This window comes from Ambystoma mexicanum, chromosome 3q, assembly GCF_040938575.1.
Source record: "Ambystoma mexicanum isolate Mex_15411 chromosome 3q, UKY_AmexF1_1, whole genome shotgun sequence".
Classification (NCBI taxonomy): domain Eukaryota; kingdom Metazoa; phylum Chordata; class Amphibia; order Caudata; family Ambystomatidae; genus Ambystoma; species Ambystoma mexicanum.
The window spans coordinates 195,201,233-195,225,997 of NC_090926.1; the positions used below are offsets into that span (position 1 = coordinate 195,201,233).

General features: G+C 45.1%; 1 protein-coding gene across 2 annotated transcripts in view; it reads right to left on the reverse strand.

The window, feature by feature from the left end:
* Window positions 1–24,765, reverse strand: part of LOC138582318 (retinol dehydrogenase 7-like) — a 230,169-nt gene that overhangs the window by 101,579 nt on the left and 103,825 nt on the right. For both annotated transcript variants that reach the window (XM_069653537.1, XM_069653538.1), the window contains exons 3-4: window positions 7,517–7,775; window positions 3,728–3,891 (exon numbers count right to left, since the gene is read on the reverse strand). In XM_069653537.1, coding sequence (XP_069509638.1) covers window positions 3,728–3,891; window positions 7,517–7,775 — 423 coding nt within the window. The remainder of the gene's footprint in view (window positions 1–3,727; window positions 3,892–7,516; window positions 7,776–24,765) is intronic.

The window sequence follows — 24,765 nt, forward strand, 5'->3', positions numbered from 1 at the left end:
TAGAGGGTCCTGGTGTCCCAGGGCTCTTTTGTTCACAGCTTTGCTGCTGAATTCTGCAACCTGATGGTGGATGATTCTTGAGGTGGAGTTTTGTGTGCGTGTAGATCTTGGGCCTCATTCCGAGTACGGAGCTAACCAATGGCGCTATTAACGCCTTGGTTGACGCCGTACCCGGACCGGCAGCGCCTTGGTGGATGGCGGAATTACCGCCCCATTCCAAGGTTGGCGGGGCGGTAATTCCCCAATCCCCATTTACCCTTCCCCATTCCCATTCTTGCCCCATAGGGCATAATGGGAGTGGGGAAGGCGTCAATTACGCCACCGTAAATTACGGTGGCGTAATTAACATCAAGGTCCCTTAGCGCCATGGTTTTTAACACCTGCTAAAAGCAGGTGTTAAAACCACCATGGTGCAAAGGGAACTCGGAGTATGGCGGTAAGGGATTACCGCCACCGCTCTCGTTAGCGGTGGCCGCTATCCCTTACCGCCATACTCGGAATGAGGCCCCTTGTGTTGACAGCTTTTTTGCATTGTCCTTAATGATTTGTACTCAAAAGCAGGGCTTTAGGTGAGCTGGGGTGAGCAGCATGCTGCAAAGGCTGGCTATATGTGCACGTGCTGTTGGGTTGCCTCCGTCCCCAGAGCACCCAGTGCAATTTAAGTCAAGAGCATATCAATGCGATAGGGAGGCTGTGAAAGAAATGTGTGCAAGGAAGCACTCTGCTAAAGCAGGACTGCTAGCACGTGACTCTCAAAGGATAACTCTCTTCAAATGTGTATATATAGCTCTACGCTTGCCATCCCTTTACTGGTGTTATAATTAAAATAAGCAGAACATTCAGTGTGCATTATAAGCTCAGAAGGGTTGCCAGCTTGATTCATTGTCACTGATATCACATATAAAACATTTTGTTTATTCCCATGCGCCCAAAATCCTCTTTGATTTTATGAAAAGCACCAAGTAGTGTACATTGGTGCTATTTGTCCTCCTTCCATTTCTCACGTGTGCTCTCCCTAGTGATTTCGGGGCCAGCTGAAGATGTCAGGAATAGGTTAACACCTTGAGGTCTGTCTTTGGCCAGCATAAGCACATTTATTTATTTATATAGCGCTGAAGCCCGCAGGCATCAGAGCGCCACAAACATAGAACAATTTACAAAGCACATACTGAGAACAAGGCAGACAACAAATGAGAAAACTATCAAAGGAAGACATTCCTACTAAAACAACTAATCTTAATCAATTATAAGGTTAAGTTTCATGGAGCCTTTGGGCAGATATTGGCAGATACTGAGGAAATGTGGCAGATTACTAGCCCCACATCCTCCCAGTACACAGTCCCTACTCTCCAGAGTACACCATTCGTCAGTCTTAAGTCTGCGCAGGATCTTCAGGTCAGAACTTCTATCCACTCCTGGCCCAGTTCTTTAGCAAAGCCATACCATTACTTTGTTCCGTAAGGCTTCTCTCGCTCTTTACCATGAGGTTTCTCAACATTTGTAATAACAAAGTTTCTCTGGTCCATGACAAGATCTCTGGTATTCCTCTCCATAGATGACAGTGTTAGAGGATTTTCTTATCTGCAAACTTCTGGACATAGCTAGACGTAAACGAACTTCTGCGGGACTATGAACCCCTGACAAAACGTGCTTTGATATATTTACAGCAGCTATGGGTAGGATATTTGACACCGGCACTCGCTCACTTGACACTGACACTCGCTCACTTGCTACCAAAAATGCAGATGAACACGAGGCCGTAGGGAGGGAAGCGATTTCAAAGGCTGGTTCATTAGATGTGGTCTGTGTGGATTGTGGCGGCTGGGTCACTGTCCCTAATTGACAGTCAGCTGACAGCAACTGTCCACTTTATCTGGATGTTGGATTTTCTCAAGCGCAGGTGGGACATAAGTTTGGGAAGAGCAGTCTGTATTGACCGGACATGACACATTTATCCAGTGTATCCATCTATGTACAAAATTCACAAAAAATATTGCAAATATTCAGTTCTTTGGACATATCAGCATTTACTATTGACCACTGATCGGGAGTCAAATGGGCTTGAGGACTAGCCTTGGGTGGCAACCGTGTTGTTAAGGCAATAAATGGTTCAGGGTTAGCGCTAATCCCCATGTCATCACTGGGAAGAGATGTACCATGTGCAATAGAGAGGTTAGTTCCCTGCTTCGTGCACAAGCTCAACACCGGAGCATCAGCAGTGCAGTCCCTAGTAGAAAGTGAGGAGATGACCACAGAAAGAGTGGCTGGGGTTTTACAGCCAAGCTTAATAGAAATCGGGGCAGATTTCATAATTTGGCTGGCCTGGGACTTTTTATGCATAGCTTTTCTCTTGGCAGCAGGCATAGCGCCTCAGGGACAGTGCACGCTGTATGCTGTATGCTATATGCAAGGCAATACAGTGCAGATTGTAACAGTGAAAACACCCCGCTATCCACAGAGGCGATACCGGACAGGCTCTGCTTCCCCCAACTTCCAGGCGAAACTTTCCAGACCGGAGATGCGTGGCCCATGGACATCAAGACTGCAAAGGGAATGCAGCACAAGGCACCAAGATGGCGGTCTACTGCAGCACAGTCGCCAGCGCCAGCTCTTCTGCGCAGCTGCTTCCAACCTGCGTTCGGGTTCAGAGGAAAGGACCCAAAGTGTTCCAACGGAACGGAAAAAGAGAACAACCTGTGTTTAAAGTGACACAACCTTTAGTTTATTTTGGACTGGTGCCTCTCTAGGCATATGTGCATACCTTTCGCCCTTCCTTGCAGGCGGTTAATAGCTGCAGATTATCACAGGACAGGCAGACAACTGGGGAGCTGCAACCTTAACTGAGCATTCAAGAAGAGATATTAAGCACACGGGCCTGGGTCATTTATTTACAGATGGAAGGTTATTGACCCAGTGATTGAATTGCTTACATCTCGAATCAGAAATGGATTTATTTAAAGGCAGCAGTTTATTTAGAAACTGAACCAGAGGGAGTTCTATTTACAGTATGCAGACTGGATGCAAACCAGAGCACCTGACACCATGTTGGGTACAGGTGGATCTTGCATAAGTTACCCACCCCTCCCATACGCCACGCCCTGAACAATTTGGCTGTGCCCCCTTTCCAGAGCTCCCCCTCTCCCTCGATACTTAAAGTAAATGCAGAATGTCTAATTGGTGGGCAAAAAGTTAGTTTACATTTTGTAGATACAGTTCTGATCTGAACTAGGATCGAGCTGCTTTGGGGTGCTGCAATAAGGTTAGCAAAGATTTTCTTGCTGCTTATTGTTATCTTTATTGTGGATTTTGCAGTCTGGTTTGTGTGTTGGCTTTTGCATCTGGAGCCCCTTTCTATCTAGCGCCCTACTGTCTAGTTTCCCTCTTTAGCCTTTATTGGGTATAGTATGTGTCACGTTTCTTGCCTGGTTTTCCTTGCATTTACCCTCCTTAGCCATGTAGGCATGGCATAAGCTGTATTCTGGTTTGGTGGGTACTATTTGCTGGTTGTTCTGAGTCTATAGAGGAAAACAGCCTGAGTCTGACTGAGCTTGCTTCATATATGGTGCAAGTGAGTTGTTTTGGTACCCAAGGTTGCAGATGATGAAGATAATAAAGTTGCTCAGCATGGTGGGTTATGTTTGGATCAGTGATGTACAGATTGCATCTCTGCCAAGGGCTTCAATTACATTTCTGCTTCCCAGTACACTCCCCATCATTCCTAACTTACCTTTGTCGAAATACTGCTGTCCATAGCTCTCCTTCACCTCTGTCGGGAGACTGTCCCATTGGCTCTGTAGGCACTGCTTCATGATCTCTGGGGACGCTATGGATGTTCTGAAAGAGCCAGGCTCCACAATAGCAACTTTCACTCCGAAAGATGAAAGCTCTCGCCTGAAAAAAGTAACTCCAGCATTAGCTCTGGGAAGAGGACACTCAAACCATCAATAAATACAAACTGCAAGGCTCTCTGATCTTGCAAGAGCCTCCATTTCCAGTCAGCTATCAATGTAAGATCTTCTTTGACCCAAAGTAACAGCCTATAAGGATACATTATAACATCAGCAATGTCCCTGCAATGGAAAGGAATTCACACTTTTATTTGTCTTAAATGTATATACATCTTGACCCATTATACATGGTTTCTGGCAGATATTCTAAATAATAGTCCTGTGAATTGTTCACCTCTTTTTCTTCCTGCCAGCAACTACTGTCCTGATCTATTCATCGCTCTAGACAGAATTACCATGGAAGGTAAAAGACAAGGAGGTACAATTGTAACACACAAGTAGCTTGGTATATTGTGCAAAATGCATCCTCATTGCTAACAAAAAGTCAAGACAGGAAAAGCCTCTAAGCAAGGTTTTGAAAAAATCTGTACAAACACAAAGGGCCTAATTCACAGAGACGTTTTATAATGGCAAAACCCCATTGGAAAACGCTCTGTGAATTAGGCCCAAAGTGTCTTCTGTTGCTTTCGGGTCCAATAGAGTCTAAAAGCAACCAAGTTTTTGGTGGTACTCACCAATTTGATCCTGGCATTTGCAAAACTAACTTTGACAGAATTGTATTTTTGCTTAGGGAGAGATCTTTACTACCAAAGCTTTGGGACAGCAATGGGAGAAACATTTGCTTGCAAATGCGGTTAACATTTATTTTGATTGGCTCGTCAATCCCATCCGAATAAAGGCTGTTCACTGGATGGTATTGGAGAGAAATGTTTTATTTGCTGTGTGGTATGGCACACTGATGTGGACCTAGAACCCATGGGTACAGTAGCAGGTGACTCAATAATAATACACAGCATTCAAGGGATCAGGATCATGCAGACAATACAATATGGTTAAAATAAAACATCTGTCCCATGCAATGAACATGCTGTGCTGTCTAGCACTTGTGATGTCAATGTTTGCACATGTTTTTGAATCAATGTGCACCACCTTCATTCTTTTAAAAGACAAACATACACTTAGTTTAGTTTTTGCCCCAGGATTCATTCAAGCAAGCTGTTTGTTATGGGAGGTAAGAGGAGTGATGAGAAGTTTGTGGAGTGAGCAGGATGGAGTGTTTCAGAAGCAATTGTAAGCTTTGGGGAGCTTAAATTGGGCCAGTGATGTAGACCTTTGCTTTTAATAAGGTGCTCTAAGTAATTAAAAGTGGCAATGGGCAAGGAAATTAAGATTTATGGATGCGCAGTAGGGACAATAATGAAAGGTTGGTCCTTTAAGTTAGTGCAACAACCACTTGAGTAGTAACAGGCAAGAGGGTATCTTTAAAATTCACAATCAATAAAAGTAGATATTTAATTGATTTTTATAGCATTTGCACTGTTTTCCTTAAAAACCTGAAGCATGCTTCACAGAGTGTGGTAAGGTTCAGCAAGTGATGCAAGGCAAGAGTGTGAGGTAAGAGACTGACCACACATTATAGCATTTGTCTGGAAGAATGCACTATAATAATTAATAGGGGCAGAAACATCTGCACATGTGATGTATCAGAAAGATGTGAATACCTGTGTGGATGAATTCATTATTGATTTCTGCATACACACTTTTAAAGCAGTTCTATGCATGGTGGGAACAAAGGAATACAGTAAATGAGAGATTTGCACATGGCCATTTGTTTTTAGGCTTTATACCCTTGGATTCTGTGTGGTCAGTGGGGAACCCCAAAAGAAGCCAATTAATAAAATGAGACAATCCATGTAGTGTTCCTGCACTGTGTTTAAATCACGGTGATACAATTCCTTTTCTGTGTTATAAACATGATTCAATTCATAATCAGTTATTTTCATGACAGCATCTGCTACATGTTTCAGGGACCAACCTGTCCCATTATCAAGTGATCTATACAGTGAAGAAAAAACAACCAACATAATGAATCGGTTGATCCAACCTCTCATTGCCTACCATTACCACAGAGGTTATAGGGACTCTAAACCAAATCACCTAACCTCAAAAATGATGTACTCACAGCCCAGAATTGCATTGGACATTAAATCTGTCTGGCTATTAAGCTTGCCTCTCATCAAGTGAACCAGTGAGTGAATGTTCACGTCACATTCTCAATGTCCATTGTTTAAAAATCTAGAGCACCTGACGGTCACTGGCTAAGGATCACTTAGGTCGTGCTGCCGTCACACTCGACAAAGCAAAAAACAAAAGGGTTCCTGGGAGTCTCTCTGCCAGACATTAGTCCTGTTTATGAGAGCCTTACCCAGATTATTTAGCTCACTATCTTTCACAGAGGTGAAAGTTACTAAGTTACTAGGGGAATCCAGATGTGGACCCCTTGCTCACTATTCTTAGAGAGGCACAGCTCCACCCTACTGATGAGGTCCAACCAGACCGAAACATGTGTCTGGGGTTGCTGCTGGTACTCTTGTTCAGAGGAGAATTGCTTAGCATTTTCGGTGCTGGACTGCCCCAGGGCAGGACAAAGACTGATGTGTTTAGGTTATTTCTCCTCTGTGAAAGATAGTGAGCTAAAGAATCTGGGTAAGGCTCTCGTAACCAGGACTAATGTCTGGCAGGGAGACTCCCAGCAATCCCCCTTGTTAATTTTCACACTCGACAAAGGACTGTAAATTCAGGATTCTGGCGTTCCTAATACCTTTAAATTGATTTATTATCGTTCCATGTAACCATCAGAATGTTTATAAACATTCTTCACATTTGGTGGCCTCATTCATCTTAGATGGTGTCTGGGAACATAAATACCAAATCCAGTTTGTTTCTCTCTTTGTTTAACAGTTTCAACTAATTTACATCCTATGAGTATTTTCAGAAGCTTGTATATGAGCTGGATCACAGTATGGCGGTTTGCATTGCAAAGGCGCGACACAATTTAGCAAAAGTATTCCTTAAATTGGACTTATTTCAAGTATTCGTTCCATATGCTGAGTGGTAGCTTCCTCCACATATATCATCACTCAAGGTTCCTGAATCAGATATATTAGGTATTTACTGAGTGCCTTCCAGGTGGATGGCTAAGTGCTTAAATGTAGACCTGCCACAATTTAATGCCTTGATAGGTTTTCCTCTGAATGGGGATAGTTACAACATATTTATTGGTATGGAGAGGTATTCCCTGCTCAAAATCCAAGAGGTCAAGTGATGGAAATAACCCACCAAGTCTTTCACCTGAAAGGATGGCCAGGTAGATTGGATAACAAACAAACGTAGAGTTTTCTATTAAGATCACCCTTCTGATATTCATCGCTATAGGGTATTTCAGATGGTCAGGGTCATGAGGTTGTTATGACTGAAATAATACATTTAGCATATTTAGTTAGACAATATTAAGGTTCCCCAATAATGCTTTAGAAACTTGAGCCACTTGTTATGATCTCAAATAAAGGTCTTCCTTTCAAGAGGTGCCCAGTGCACCTAATGAGCACAAGTCTTGATGTACTTTAGTAGCTTTGTAACGAAACTGTGTTTTGATTTCCCTGTTGTGTAGTAGGGTAGCCTTTGTGAATTGCTGGGTGATGTTTGTGGCAACTCTGGTAAGTACTCACCTCAAACTATCTGAGAAGGCTTGCACTCCATACTTAGCAATGGAGTAGCCACCTCCACAGATACTGATCCTCCCAGCTATGCTGGACACGTTGACTATCCTTCCCTGGGCTTTCCTCACCAGGGGGAGTAGTTTCAGTGTTACATCAATCAGACCCATCAGGTTCACGTTGATCACTTTCATGAAGTCATCCTTGGTCAGCCACTCATTTGGACCCATTGGAAATCCGATGCCAGCGTTGTTCACCAGGCCCCAGAGACCTGGAGAGAGAACAAGCCAGCTTTAAAGACAGGCACTACATGCAGGGGATGGGAAACAATGTTCATATGTAGTAACTTTGGTACTCCTAATCCACAACCCCATTTTGCATGTATTTTTTACTGGAGTTTGATAATGCACTATATAGAGAGCCATGAAATGAAAGAATGATGACACGAATTAAAGAACGAAATATGGAATGAAGGAAAGAAGGAAACAAAGAAAACTGACATGAACTAAATAACTTAAGAATGAATTATAGAACGATGAAATGAAAGAAGAAAATACGAAAGAAGGAAAACAGGAACTAAAAGATGGAAGGAAAGAAATAACAAAAGAGCAAAATAAGGTAAGAAAGAAGGAAATAAGACTACAGAAATTCACAGAAGGGGATAAAGGAAAACCAAAGAGAAAAGGGTTGATTAAATGAAGGAAGTCAAAGTAAATGAAAGAACAATTCAATGAAGCAAAGAAAGAAGTATGACTAAAGTAAATAAGTAATGAATGAAATACAAGAAAGAGGCAAAGAAAGGAAAAAGGAAAGGAGAATAGATGATTTTATTTATTTTGTCTTTAGTTTAAAAAAACACGTTATACAACAAAAAAGTCTCCATATTCATACACAGTAAAACATCAATACAATATAATCGCACATCCAAAGGACTTACTTATTCATCTCAATTCATTGTGTACCAAATTAACAACCATACCCCATACATCTTCCTTACATGATAAAATACCACCATTTGGTTACGTATATGTAGCCTCACCCAGCAAAGTATGAATCTGAGTTAAACGACGTACTAGGGCAAGTATCGGTTAAGTGTCTCGCCCTCCCATCAACCTATTCCAGAACCAATTATGATCTGCTCTTAGGTCATCATTCACAAATCTTCCAAGGTACAGCTCCCTTTCAGCATTCAAAGTGGGACAGGACAATATCCAGTGTTTAAGTGTCTCCACTGTCTCTTTTCCGTACAATCTACACACCCATTCTGTTTCCAATATTTCCCAATAAATTGAAGCAAAAGGCCATATAGATTGCACAATATTTTTAATGAGGAAATCTTATACTATAGTCAAGCAAAGTCAGATATGGTCTGTGCTGATTACCCAACTCCCTGCGCATTTTATAACTGCAAATAAGGTCTTGGTCCTTACTCCATTGATCTAATTTCACTTTACGATATACCTTACTACGATAGATGAAATAAAGGTAAAATGGGAGAAAGGAAGGAAAGTTCTAACGAAAGACAGAAGGAAAAAAGAAGGAATGAAAAAGTGATGGAAGGAAGAAAAGAAAGAAGTAATGAAAGAACAATGAAAAGAAAGTCCAATGAAATGAAAGGAAGAAGAAAATGTAGAATTAAGAAAAGAAGGACACACGCAATAAAAAAGGAAGGTAAGAAGAATAGAAAATTAAAAGAAAGAGGGAATAAAAAATGGAAAAGAGAAAGAGGGAAGGAAAGAAGGGCTAAAAGAAGAAAACAGTGGCAGAAAGGAGATCTGCAATATAGGAAAGAAAGAAAAGGGAAAAGATGGAATAAGGAATGAAAGAAAGAAAGAAAGGCAAGGAAAAAGAATGAAGGAAAGCACAACAAAATTAAGTAAATGAAACGAAGGAATAAAATAAAGATAGAGGAAAACAATGAAAGCACTAAAAATGTAAAGGAAGAAGGAAAGAGAGGAAGAAGTAAGCAAAAAGGAAAAAATTATTGATGGAAAGAAGGAAAGAATGATAGAAAGAAAGAATCGGTTAAGGACTAATAAAAAGAAGAAACACAGGAAGGAAGAAATATGGAATGAAAGAACAATGACATGAAGCAAATAAAGAAATATGAATAAAGTAAAGAAGAAATAAAGGGAATACGGGAGAAAACAAATGCAGAAGTGAGGGAAGGAAAGATGGTATGAAGAAAAATGCAAAAAGTGCTTATACAGAAAGTAAAATACTATTTCAGAGCACCCAGAGGGCAAGGGAGGGAACAAGGGAGTGAAACACATTACAAACACAATATTTAAAGCAGTGGAGGGAAAACAAGAACAAACCTACTATGCCTTGTGAGTATTCAGACCGTGCAAGTGCCGCAATGAAGTGGGTAGAGGAGGTAAGTGCTGGGGAGTCCGAGCACATGGATGAGCCACAGATGAAGTGCTTGAATGTTGAGTGCTGCACGGCCTCGAGCAATGTTAGATGTAAGTGCAAACCTCCAGGGCGAAGGGTGTGCCAGGGAAGGGCTGAGGGTAGACAGGAGCTTGGTGATTGGGTTTGTGAGGTCAGGGGCTCTGAGGATGCATAAGGGCCCTGGACACCAATCACTGCAACTGGATTTCTTTGCACGGTGCAAAGTGATTTTACACTGCTGGAAAGTGACTTTCCAGTGCCCACCTGATTCATGGAACTGTGCAAAGCGTATTTTTGCTATGCAAAGTCACTTTGTACTGCAAAAATGACTTTGCACTGCAAAAATACACTTAGCACAGTTCCATGAATCAGGATTTGTGTCGAAAGTGCAAACTCACTGTTCAGCACTGCAAAGTCACTTTGCACTGTGCAATAAATTCCATGAATCAGGCCCAAAGTATCTATATACAACACTTCACCTTACATAAAAACTATTGTTCTTTTCCAACCACTACTATAAAGACACCAAACGCTGATCCAACTACAATCTACCATTGCATTTTCACTAGACCACAGTTTCCCTAGTCTTTAACATTTAACTTGTTTATTTATTAACAGCGCACAGGAAAAACACTGCAACACATTACAACTAAAAGAACCACAAACAGCACTTTTCTTATTAAAATCAGCAGCAGAAAAATAACCTAGATATGCATCTTTTTACACACCCATTTTTGCCCTGTGCCTTATAATGTCCAAAACAGCACTACTTATAGGGCCTTATTACCCGGTTGCTGGTAAAACCCGCCAGTAGCCAGCGGATTGTCATCAACCCCTTATTACCGTCACCTGACATCCCAGTGCTACTGAAATATCACATGCGGCGCCGGTACACTAAATTCCCATTCCCATGGAGCCCCATAGGACTTCATGGGAATGGGAACCATGAAGCACTGGCAGCGTTATTAAACAGTGCCAGTGCTTCAGTGTAAAGCCTGTCGGTAGCAGCCTGAATTCCCGGCTGGGACTTCAGCACCCCTACCGCCAAACACAGAGTGCGCCGATCCAGAAAAGGTGCGGGTACATTTTTTACTGGTACCTTTATTTACAGACCAGCTCATTCATAATGAGAGCCATGGTCCAATTGTTCTGACTACGTAGTTAACATACTTTACTACACCACCCATAACCCAAATGTATGAACTCTTTTTCCCCAAAAACTCCTACTACCTTAATAAATAACAAACTCTCTTACTAAACGTACCTTGCCATTACCACCTATACCCACTAACTTTCTTTTACAATTACAGGAAAAAAGAAGATTGAAGAAAACAGCTATCGAAGAAAGAACACTCTTTAAATCCTACAAAGTAAGTACATTAATATAGCATGTACATCTCTCTAATTGTAACAATGTACTTTCGCTATATATTAGTTTAGAATATTATGTTCTACTCAACAACATTGTATTTCACTCTTACTCATTATATTGCAACATTCACACTCTTTCGATTCACATCTGAACACTGTTCTTTATTCAATACACGTCCCATTCCTTACTGCCTAACAACAAATCGATCTCTCAACAACATCTATACCACAAATTCATTTCCTTAATATTCCATACCCCTATTCACATAAGGTCCTAATTCCAACCCAATAACTTTCAAACTTATTGCATTCCAAATCACTAACACACATTAGCACACATAGACACCCTTCTTCACCCCCTTTCCATTACACCCACACAACCATCATACCTATGCACTAAATCACACCATTATAATAACCACTGTTTTCCTCAAACTTCATAATGTCACTACTTATTCCATCACACTACCACTCCCTTACTCACTAACCCAAGCCTATCACATCAGTACAGGCTCTTACTCTTACCTTTCCAACCACACCTATCATCCCACTGCACAATAACACACACAGACACATGCATAATACATGCATAAACATTCCACAACTTTCAAACACAAACTTTCTTTTTTTCCCCAACAGCAAGAACAGAATGCGTACCAGAAAGCAACTGTTGAAGAAAAGAGATAATAGAGCAGATAACAATAAAAACAAGTCATATAATCATCCTCCTCTAAAACAATGTATAGAAAACATTAAAACAAAACAGCGAGTAACCTCAATCAACAATACTAAACCAGCCAAGGCCCCTCTTGCAAAATCTAAAAGTTAAAAAACCATTTACAAACAAAAGCAGACTGAGTAATGCACTGTGGAGTTCTTAACAATCTTATAAAGACTGCTAAAAAGTCACAAGTTACCCTTAAAAACCACAGCGGAAAACGAATCCTCGAAGCTCTAATGGCCAGAACATTTCTACTAAAGAGAAAGATGTTTATATTAATATCAAACAGAATGAAACCACTAAATAAATGAATCAATAAATTACAAGTACTTCTAAACATGCACAATGTCAATATAGATACCTTTTCATACTTCTGTGATGATGAATGGATTCACACAAGCAGCACAGAAACATATTTCAATGAAGACGCTTATAAACAAGAACAAAAAAAAATGGCCATAGACAATAATGGATGAGGGTATGAAATCGTTGGAGACACCATTAAGGCAAAAGAAACCTTATAGAAAAAACATGCCCAACAAACTTTACACCAAGTGTTACTTTGCCCAATAAAACCGTCCAGTGTACAAATGGACGTGCAGCTCAATATGTAACGTACGCCAACAATCCTTCAAATCTTTACGACAATTCCTCAGTCAATATGTGAAAATAAAACACAAAAGTAGAAAAAAACCTTTACAAACCCTGTACTCCTGCCCAGTGTGCATCCACAAAGGACTGCAAGGACATTCATTAGCTTGCATTTCAGGAACTGCTTGCAAAAGCACCTTCCACCACATGAAAATGTTAGCAAACCATTCCACTATACGAAATCTTGTGCATAGACTGTGATATGTTATGTTATTTTGCATTTATATAGCGCCTTATATACCATTGGTATGGTCTTAAGGCGCTGGTAGGTTGAACGCCCTTGGGAACCGAAGTTCAGGTCAGTAGAGAGAGTAGAGAGAGTAGAGAGAGTCAAAGGTGCGTGTTAGCACCAGATATGTGTGCAGCTTGTGCGGTATTCATGTAACAGCTGCTTCTTAGCGGTAGGTGTGGTGGTTGAGAGATCAGGAGTATGTGTTCGTTCTAGCAGGATTTATCCCGACCGAATGTGACTGCGTTAGGCCTGAGGAGAACGCCTGGCTGGGGGGGGGGTGTAACCAGCAGTGTTTACTTAGAAAGATGTGGAGTGTGCGGCAGATGTTGGTATGAGAACAGTTATACCGAATGGTGTCATAGTATCTCTGTGTTCTAGTTGAGTGGTGGTGTAAAGAAGAGAGTAAGCGTGGTGGTGTTATATGATGGGTTATATGCTCTTTCAAACGTTCCCTGCACTCCAAACCATGCCATGTAAGTCACGCAATTCTATGCGCTCCACTCTGTTCCATGCACTCCAGTCCACTCCATGCACCCCAGTCTGCTCCACACACTCCGGTCCGCTCGACGCACTCACGCACCCCAGTCTGCCCCATGCACGCACTCCAGTCTGCCACATGCATGCACTCCAGTCCGCCCCACGCACGCACTCCAGTCCGCCCCACGCACGCACTCCAGTCCGCCCCACGCACGCACTCCAGTCCGCCCCATGCACTCAAATCCGATCTATTTACTCCGATCCGTTCCGTGTATTCTAAGTTGTTTTATGCACTCCATCCACATATTTCACCCGTACCATTCCGTGTATTCTAAGTTGTTTTATGCACTCCATCCACATATTTCCCCTGTACCATCTTCAAACTTCATCCTTTCCATCCACATATTTCACACGTTTAAGCCACATATGGCACCCGATCCATCCACATACGGCACCCGATCCATCCACATACGGCACCCGATCATCCACATACAGCACCCGTTCCATCCACATAGGCCCCCGTTCCATCCACAAACGTCACCCGTTCCATCCATATATGTGATCATATATGCAAAAAGTGTTGCTCTAGAACTGCAAAATGTAAATGGCACTATCCTACATGGAGCTGCAAAATAACTCCTTCGAGAAATGAAGCACATCCATAGTAAGTATTTTGGAACTGAAGTTGAATTAGAAAATTCGGTAACTTTTGAAAACATTAGCGAAAACCTTACAAACACATACACAAAAGAAATAGCTAAGTTTCAAAACACATCTGCTGAAATACCAGACAAAGTACGTGTTTGTCGTCGTATAACTTTTTATAAAAAGAGCACCAAAATAGTAGATATTGCCTACAAAATAGAGCACTGTGAGGGCTACTCATGTGTTGGACAGGAGAGAGAGCAGGATTCACCTGAAGGTGAATGGTGGGGTTGTCCTAATACACTGGACAGCCTCGTGGGTGAAAGTCAGAGGGAACAGCACTGCCGGTATGGACCGACACTCAGAGAAGTGAGGAAGCGGTCTGGCTTGAAATCCAAGAAGCAAGAGAACAGCTAATTAAAACGGACAGAGTTCTGACATGAGAACAAGGACCCCCCGCAGCCTAACATGGCCGCCGCTCAGACATGCAAACGAGGAGCACCGCAGCCTAACTCGGCCGCCGCTCAGACATGCGAACAAAGTGCACCGCAGCCTAATCCGGCCGCTGCTTCAGAATGTGAACAAGGGGCATCGGAGCCCAACAAGACCACTGCTCCGCCCTGTTTGAAAGCGGGCATAGGCGATGCACAAACACGTGGGCTAGCAGGCTGGGAAAACTCTGTTGCCATGGACAAAGACCACGAAGCTCACTACCGAGAGCAAATGAAGACCGCACACGCAGAACTCGTACACAACTTTTCCCAGCAAGAGTTACATGCATTGAGTGTACAAAACCCTGTAATGAGTCAAACCAGCCTACCGGAAGATTGTACAATGGAACATGGGGACTCCTGGTTCCTAACGCAGAAGCCGCAAGGCGAAGCAGTGCGGTGGACCGAGTCGAGAAAAGAATGGGGCTGGGCTTGGGGGGGCTTTTATAACTTTCATTGTTTGCTTGATCCTGATTGGGTAATCAGCCACCAGCCCCTATTTAAGCCAGAAACCAAGGAAGGACTAACGTGTTCTTTTCTGTGCCATTTCAGAGCTGACAGGAATCGGAGGGGAAAGCACCTGAACCCTGCTGGGCTTACGAGGATTAGGAGGAAGAAGAACCTGAGAGTTCACCCTTACACTGGAAGTTCCCAGAAGAGACTCTGAGCACTTTTGACTGTTTTATTTCCTTTTTGAACATCCAGAAGAAAAGAAACTTTTTCTGAGGATTTGAGATTTCCCTTTTTTTAAGATTTGTTTTAAAAAAAAATAAAGACCAGATTTCTGTTCAGGCATCTCTGTGGTCCAGCATCTCATTACAAGGACAATGAGGAATCCCAATGGTTCCAGTTAGCTTTATATCTAAGAGCAGAAAATAAATACAAAATAACTGAGCCCTGGATAGTTTGCACATACTGCAATACAAAAATTGACAATAACCAAATGCCATAACGTGCTAGCACTAACAACTTAGAAATCTTCCCACAGGGATTCCGGAATGCTGGCTGAGCAGGCAGCAGGTTGAAGCAGGAGCTCCTGTCTCCCCGATACCAGTTAATCCAAACACACAATTAATTCAAAAAAGAAGATTGATTCCTTTGAGGTCCCCACCTCTAAGAAAACTAAGGCTGATATGGAGGAAACTGTTACGCTCACCAGGTCCCTGTCCTTCTGGTTTCATATCCTGCGGATCAGCTATGGGCGGCGACAATTGGCTCTGCTCCTGCGTGGATATGGGAAAACGTGAATGCGCTGGTAGGTGACTGTGGTATCTCCCAACCCCTTTGACCCAAGGTGCGATTTCTGTGGGCTCGTACCGGCCCATAAGGCTCACCTGATTAATGTGAATGATGAGCTCTCCGTCCTGCTACTTCTGGCAGGGGTGCTTGTAGGTGGAATCTAGTTCCTTCACTGATTCCTGATTATTAGTCCAGTCCGGCTGCGACTAAGTTGGTCGTTCTGCTTTTCTCTCAATGTCTTTGTCTTTTCCCTCTCAATGTCTTGACGCTATTGCTCTCAATGTGGTTGCTTTACACTGAATAACGTTTCTCTCTGTTTTCTCCCAAATAGGTGGAAATGCAGCCTAACAACGGCTGTGGAGGCACTGAACGCGGCTGAGTGGAAGATGGATGCGACCGCAATGTCCCGCAGCAGGTGAGTGATGGATTTAGGAAGGCGCAAGGTTTTAATGGCAGCAAGTCCTTAACGTAATGTCTGTTAAGTGTCTAACCTTGTCTTTTGCCTTTTCTTTGCAGGTGCTGCGAGTTCAGATGGAGTGCGTCGTGCCGCGGTGCCTAGATCATGCTGTCTGTGTTCCGGGGTGTTTGCCGGTGAGCCGCGCTGTCAGGAAGAAGATGTCAGTGCTCCGAGATGTTTGCAGGTGAGCCGCGGTGCCAGGAAGAAGATATCTGTGCTCCGAGATGTTCGCAGGTGAGCCGCGGTGCCAGGAAGAAGCGTGCAGGTAAGAACAGGATTCTCCAGTGACTAGCACAGATGAAGATGGCAGGATAACTCCAGGTAAGATGAAATCCCAGGCGACGGTGAGCATTATGCTGCACAGAGGTGCAGAATAACGCGAAGCGTGTGCCTTGGGGTTGGGCTGGCTTTTATAGCTGAGCTCTTAAGGCCACGCCCTCTAACGAGTTCTGCATGCCACACCGTGCCACTCCTAGAAGTTAGAAGATGCACGTGCAGATGCAGATGAAGATGGAGACCACAACCGGACTCGTTACACAAATGAGAGTTCTTGAGAGCATTCTTGCTCATGTTGAAAGAGTTCCTGTTTATTCTAAGCTCTTCTGCCCATAATGGAAATGTCCTGTTTAAATCCTTCGATGTGCCTGGCGCCAAAGGCGCCAGGATTGTGTCCAACCAGGCCCCCCATGTATAAATATCCCAAAGGGAAGTGCGTGAGTCATGATGCTCCCTGCTCCCTCCACTTGATGGTACCACTCTTGTGATCCTGGGCACGTGGCCATGACAGCAACTCCCAGCGCCCAAGACATCTACATGCTGCTGTTGAAGGTCTCCCAGGATGTTGGGGAGATGAAGGCTTCCTTTGCTGACTTGAATGGTAAAGTGTGTAATCTGGATGGCAGAGTCAAGCAATTAGAAAAAGATTCAGCAGCCCTTTTTTCCGAGATTTCAGGAAGCTACAGGGCTTTTATCGATCTAAGAAAGGAGATGGAAGAACTGAAGCTTAAAAACTGTTGCACTTGAAATCCAGAAATCAAAACCTTAGGCTTATGGGCCTCCCAGAAGATATAACTAAAGATAAATAGAGGGCACTCTAATCACTATAATGGCAGAAATGCATGGCCAAGGAACTCTTTCACCAGGTGATTTGGTTAAGCCTTCAGGGTAGGAAAGATGGACAGTGCAAAACCAAAGCAAATACTTATGGTTTTTACAAGATTAAGCGCTAAGGAGGCAAGAGAGAAAGGACAAGTAATTTATAATCAATCAAAACTGGGAATATTTCCAGATTATCCAAGAGACCTAGTGGAGAGGAGAAAATTATTTTTGGAAGTTAAGAGTTTGGCAAAGGAAAAGGAGATAAACGCTTTTCTGGTCAAACAAGCAATCTTAAAACTACACTTCCCGACTGGCCTTAAGTCAACAGAAGACCCAGAAGAGGCAAAGAGGTGAATTATTGGCTATCGATCCATTACCACCAGTGTTTTAATAGGTGTTTAGGGGTTAGGGTTGATGAATGATTTTGAATGTTTGAATGCTTGTTTGAAAGCTCTGGGTAAATACCAAACATTTTAGGGCATTTAGCAATTAAGCACACTCATTTCTTCATTCACTCTCAAGGTTTAGATAACTCAATTTTAATTGCTTATTATTTTTAATTTTGGATTTATAATTAATATACTTTCAATATAAAATGGCGTCGAGCCACAGATTAGAACGTTTACTCGTTTGGTTTCAACGCGTAACGTAATAAGGTTTGTTTTTAAATATATTGCGCAATCTTTAGGTCCTTTCTTCTAGCCATGACGAGGTGCAATGAGGAAGTAGGTATTGCCAAAATGGAGGGCCCCGAACGTGCAGCTGGAGGAGGGTGGGTATTGTAATATGGCTGGATTTGGGGCGGTGCACGTTTACTGCATGCCGGGATGCCTGGTGTGGACTGGAGAGTTCGAGCTAAAGAGGCCTTGGTACCCTTGCGAAGCACGGAGCCGATCACCAATGAGTACTAGATTTCCAACTACTGTGCAAATCCCCTCGAAAACATTAACCGGTGAGCTTTTAATTCTGGTTACTTTGATGGTTTTTTGGAGCCACCCGGTCTAGGTTCTGTTATGAAGTTTGTTATGTGTTATCATTATGGAGACTGTGCCATGCAATGCTAGGAGGTATGGCAGCGTGGAATGGTTGCAGCTTCAAGGTTCTCATGAGGTCATAGAATATGTAGTTGCTTGTTCAGTCTTTAGGATTCTATATTTGTCAGTTATAGTTGTCCCTTGTTTACATAGGAGGCCTCTGATGTTATGGGGGTCTTTTTTTACTTGTTTAGCTAAATAAATCCTTAATCTAAAGTCTTACCTGTTTCCGCGACTGGCTTCATAACAATGGCGACGAGGATGGGATGGAGACAGGAAGAGTGAAGACCCCCAGCAGCTGTCCTTCATCGCCGCTCCGCTTTCCCCTGGCGTGGTAGCGGCGATTGACAGTTTGAAGACCCTGTGCCCCTGTGCTTCCCTGTGATAAGGATTGATTGGCCGCTCCGTCAGCCCAAGGCGTTGCAGCGGCCATCCCCCTTCTGAAGGACGGTTGTTCCATATGCCAAGTAAGTGTGCGCTGCAACACTCCACGAACCCCACGGCCTCGGAAAAGCTCGCCGCGTTTGGTTGTCTGACTGTAAATAGAGCACACCATATGGCGCTGTTGTGGGAAGTCTTAAGGAAAGTCTGGTTTGGGCACCTGCACCATTAGCTACCCTAGCTTTCCGATTCGTCCTCTATCAAGCACCTAAAGCCTATCGGTGTTCCGGAAAGAGGAGGAGCCAGTGCGTAAAGCAAGGAGGAAGATTACCGCACTACCGGTAAGTGAAGCGCATTGTAACATAGTGCAACCAAAAGCGCACTGAATTACAGCCGTTCTGTATTGCATCCAGAGTTCGTGTGAAGCTGAGCAAGCAACTGACCAGGAATTCTCTTGCAGATGGCAAGCCTGGATAGATTGAGGAAAAATATTTAAGCTGGGAGCACGGGAGTGTGGGAAAGGGGAGAAGAAGCATATTAGAGGTTTCATGCAAGGGCAGTGATTGGTGAACTTGCAATCCACCAGTTTGGCAAAAATAAATTAACAAAAAGAGCATTACTTTGCATCCAATGCAGTCAGCCTCACTCCACCACTAACACTAGCTTTGAGAGAAGCACTGTTTTGGGAAGGAATTTTGCAAAGACTGTGTCTAGCACAAAAAAAAAAAAGAAAAAAAAAAAGAAAAAGAGGGAGTGAAAACCTGGTATTCCACCCGGCAATTGTACAAGGATTGTGAAAGCAGTAGCAAATACTGTTTGTGAAAGCAGTATTCCAACCCAGGAGCATGGCGGGTCTACCTGGAATAGCAGGTCCTCCAATATTCATGCCAGTGCCAGTCCCAGCCAAAATACGGTGGACTCAATGGCGTAAAGGATTTTTACATTATATGAAGGCAGCTGGGGGAACATCATACTCAGGTGAAAGGAAGTTGGCTTTGCTACTACATTTCCTGGGGTACGAAGGTCAGAGAATATATGAGACACTTCCCCAGCCAATGGGAGATGGCAGTGATGGTGATGCTGTAAATGAATTTGATGTAGCTCTGATCAAGCTGGACAAGCCTTTCAACCCCAAAACCAGCGCGATATTGGAACGATATAATTTCCGCATGAGAATGCAAGCTCAGGGTGAGTCGGTTGAAGAATATGTAATGGCGCTGCGACATTTAGCATTAACTTGCAAGTTTCAAGGAACATTCGATGAACATATCCGTGACCAGTTCATGACTCATTGTAGATCAAATAAGATATGTGAAGAATTGTGGCTAAGGGATGACCCCAATCTAGATGAAGTCTTAGATCTTGCAAAACGCGTGGAACACTCATTAGCATGTGTCGCAAAGTTGTCAAAGAACGATACAAATGATCTAAAGGAAGTCAAGAGTGAAGTATTAATTGTGGCAGATAACAAAAGCAAAAGAAGGGGGAAAACCAAGCAGGCGAATAGAGTTGTTGGGGAAGAGAAGAAAAACCAGGAACCAGTGCAGAGAACAGAAAGAAGAGAGGACAGACTGGGCCTCATTACGACCCTGGCGGTAAGCGAAAAACGATGGCGGTAAATGATTACCGCCATCGTTTTCTGCCAGGTCCGATTATGACCCTTGACCGTTAACTACGATGCCATTAGCGGCATCGTAGTCAACGCTGCCGCCATCTGCGCCAAGGACGCGCGCACGCAACCTCCCACACCATACTTAGCGCCATGGCGGAAAGGTACGCGAATGCCGACCCAAGCGGACATGCACCTAACGCCATCACCCAGCCCGTTAAGTACCTTACCGCCATGGCGCTAAGTACGCCATCGTGAACCAACCGTAAATGGCCATGTAAAGTGAATCCAGCTGCCACAGGTGCACAGAAACAGCACAGGTGGAGGCAATACAGACTCAGGAAGTACAAAAAGAGCACACTCCACCCCTTCCCACACCCAGTCACACTCCACAATGATACCAGGACGACTTGCAATGTTGGGGCTGGAGGACCTGATAGCAATGCAAGTGCTACTACAACAACAACAACAACAACAACAACAACAACAACAACAACAGGCAGCACAGAGGAGACGTAGGAGGAGAAGGAGGGCAAGGCAGGGCCAGCAAGCCCCACCAGCACAGCCAGTGCCACCACGCAGGCAGCCCCCAATCCCACGCATCAGAGCCAGTCCATTCAACCTCACTGCTGAGCAGATCCACACCCTGTACTGTTTGGACGGGGACACCATCAACGCCATCGTAGACATGACACACAATGACATCGTCAGCATGATAGAAAGTCCAACCGCCATCCCACCCCTACTGAAGGTAGTGTCTGTACTCCACTTCCTGGCCACAGGCACCTACCAGCGCATGGCATTTCACAACCATTATTCTCACGTACACTCATCCAAGTGCTCGATGCCCTCCTCAAGCACACAGACGACCACATCTCATTACCACGGACTGCCCAGGAGATTGCAAACACCAAAGTGGGTTTCCATGCACTAGCCGGCATACCTGGTTGCATTGGTGCCATCGACTGCACCCATGTGGAATTGGTGGTTCCACGTGCCATGGAGGTACCGTACCGCAACCGGAAACAATTCCACTCAATCAACGTGCAAATGGTCTGTGACTCCAACAAGATCATCACACATTGTTGTGCCCGATTCCCCGGATCAACCCATGATTCAATGGTAATGAGGAACTCCACAATACCACGCTACATGGAGCGACATGCAGGCCCAAGATCCTGGCTACTCGGTGAGTCTAATGTCATGACCATGGAAATGTGAAGTGGGTAGGTGAACGACGTACCAATGCATACTCCACCTGGCTGAAAGGGGGGGGAAATGATGCATACTCCACCTGGCTGAAAGGGGGGGGAGAATGATGCATACTCCACCTGGCTGAAAGGGGGGGGGGAAATGATGCATACTCCACCTGGCTGAAAGGGGGGGGAAATGATGCATACTCCACCTGGCTGAAAGGGGGGGGGAAATGATGCATACTCCACCTGGCTGTGAGTAGCAGAGAGAACGGAGACAGATGATCCCCTAAAGCAACCCAAACTCCACCCAACACCAGTGAAGCCAATACCCAATGTATGTAGCCCTACTATGTGAATGAGGTTGTGTCCCAACCATGACACAACCATCTGCAAGTGCATTCTACCAATTCAGACCACATTGTCAACAATGAAATGCACCTACATGCACGTCACCAAACACCATCAACCGAAAAGGCCTGTCCCCCATAACTGCCCACGAAGGAGGCACATGTCGGACAGAAACATCAACACACCATTACACAGACAGCAGGGCCCCCAAAATGTCCCTATCAACATCAGCATTGCTCACTGGGGTAATGATGAGGCCCACAGCAATGTTGCAATGATGTGCGCATTGACATCACAGGACACGTGCCAGGCCAACAAAACAAACGGCATGAACAGACACAGTGGATGGGCACTCACGATGCACTCCACCCCTCTGCATACATTGGGTGATGGCATGCAAAACAGGCCATGAGAGCCATGAGCATATACTGGTTGCATTGTGTGAATCAATTAGTGCATTTAGAAGTTGTCCAAAGTAACAGTTGGATGCAAGCCATGGTGGCACATCATGTTCTTGATCAGACGTCATGACTGACACATACATTCTTGCCTACATACAGGTGATGCAGGCTATCCCCTGAAGAGGTGGCTCCTTACACCAGTCCGGAACCTGCAGAACCAGCACGTGGAGGACTTCAACCGTGCACATACACGTACCCGTGTGGTCATTGAGCAGACATTCGGCCTATTGAAGGCACGGTTCCGATGCCTCAGCAGGTCTGGTGGGGCACTCCTGTACCGCCATGAGAAGGTGGCAAAGATGGTAATGGCATGTGTCATGCTACACAATATGTGCGTCAGACGAAATGTGCCCCTGCCCCCTGACGCAGAACTGCAACCACCTGACGATGAGGATGAGGAGGGTGCAGATGGGGCCGCACCTCATGGAGGAGGCGATGCACAGGAGGGGCGTGAAATGCGTCAAAATATCATCGACCAATGCTTCTAGCACACACGGATGGTGTGTATCACATGGAGACGGCACTTGGGGCACTGTGTGTCTCTGGGACATGCACACCGTGGACTGTACACCAATAAAGCACACATATGTAATGAAAATGTCCACACATTTCATTTCGGAAAAAAGGAAAAAGTGTATTTTAATCATAATTTGTCGTGACACACTCCCTCCCCCCTCCCCCCTGCACACCCCAACACACCCCCTCCCCCTCCACCCTCCCCCCTGCACACCCCAACACACCCCCTGTGAGTGTCTACAGATGCCTGTAACAGTGGGCACAGGCTATTACAAGCCCCCTCTCCCGGCTCCCGGGGCACCCCTGCCTGTGGAGCGCAGGTTCCGTCCTGAACGTCGGACGGGGCTGCTCTGGGCAGAACTGGCAGCGGAGGATGTCCCTGCCTGCTCCCGTGCATGCATGTCCTGTAGGGTGTGGGAGAGCTCAGAGAGCACACGGCGCACCCCGGCAAGTTCGCCACAAATGTCCCTTGACATGGACTGCATTGCATCCCTCAGGGTGTCAGTGTTCTGCGCAATTTCGGCCCTTAGGGTCTCCGTAGCCTGTTCGATGGCTGCCCTAGCCCCCACACATTCCGCAGCATGCTCAGTGAGTAGCGTGGACCGCTGTTCCTGCCGTTGAATGATGTCCTCAAGGGACTGTTGCCCCTGCCGGGCCATGCCCATTGCCGGTGGTGTGATGGAGGGGCTGCTCCCCTCCTGTGGACTTAGAACTGGGCATGGGGTAGATGGCCACTCCTCTTCCTCTGTGTGCCCCTGTGTGGGATCCTCATGGGGGCTGGCATGGGACGAACAGGGGGAATGTGGAAGGTCAGTGGGGTGTCTGATGTCGTGCTCCTCAATGTCGGAGTCTGAGCATGCTGCAATGGCAGCTGATTCTCCAATGCTGCTGCTGGCCGCAGAACCGGTGCCTTCTGTGGCAGGCAATGTTGGAACAGGTGGTGCTGCTGCTGCTGGCCTGCTGCCTACTGGGGTGCTTGCCGGTGGGCCGTCCTGTTTGCTGGCAGTGGATTGTGCTTGCTGTGGGGTCTGGCTCACTGCAGCTGAGGTTGAGGGTGCGTGTATGGTTGTCTTGGCCTTCTTGGCTCTTTTTGTCGCAGGGGTGTCCTCGTCCTCGGGGTGTGATTCTGAGCCTGTGGTGGAGCAAAGGAGGGAGAGCGTTATTGATGGGTCTGCGGACATTGGAATGACAATGATTGACATGATTTTGGTCAGTAGATGAGGCACATTTGAGGCAGGGGCATGCAGGTTCTCTCCTTTTTGTGTGGAATGAGGATGGAGGTATGTGGGTGCCGGCAGTTAGGGTGTGCATGCTACATGTATACAGGGTGGAGCTCGCATGTGGCTGTGGGCAGTGTCCAGCTAATGTGTTGCATTTATACTCTAGGGCAACATGGTGCTACACATGAATGGACTTCATTGACTATGGCATGTCTCGATTTGAGGCACCTACCTTCATCGCCTGATGTCGGTACTCCTCTTTCCATTCCTCCGACGCCTTCAATGCCTTCCATGCCAATCGTGCTGGCACATATTTCCTCCCGCGGTTGGAGTTTCAGTGGGGATTCAGAACCTCCAACGGTAGCCAGGGCAAGGTTGCGGTTGGCAGAGATGATGCTTCTTACACGTAGCCTAAGGTCATCCCACCGCTTCCTGCACTGCTGTGGGGTGCGGGGTACGGTCCCCACCGCGCTGACGCGCTCTGCCACCAGGGCCCATATGGCCTTCTTTTTGGCTATCGCCGGCCTGGTCATTAGCGGCGAAAAAACAACGGCTGCATTGTCTTGTAGGGTCTCCGCAAGCATGCTCAGTTCCTCCCGGGAGAATCTGTCCTGGCGCTGGCGGTCGCATGCCTTCTTGACAACTTTGGGCATTTTTGAGTGGTTAAGTGGGTGGGTGATGGGTTGGGACAGGTGTCAGGGTTGGATCTGGTGTTGTTGG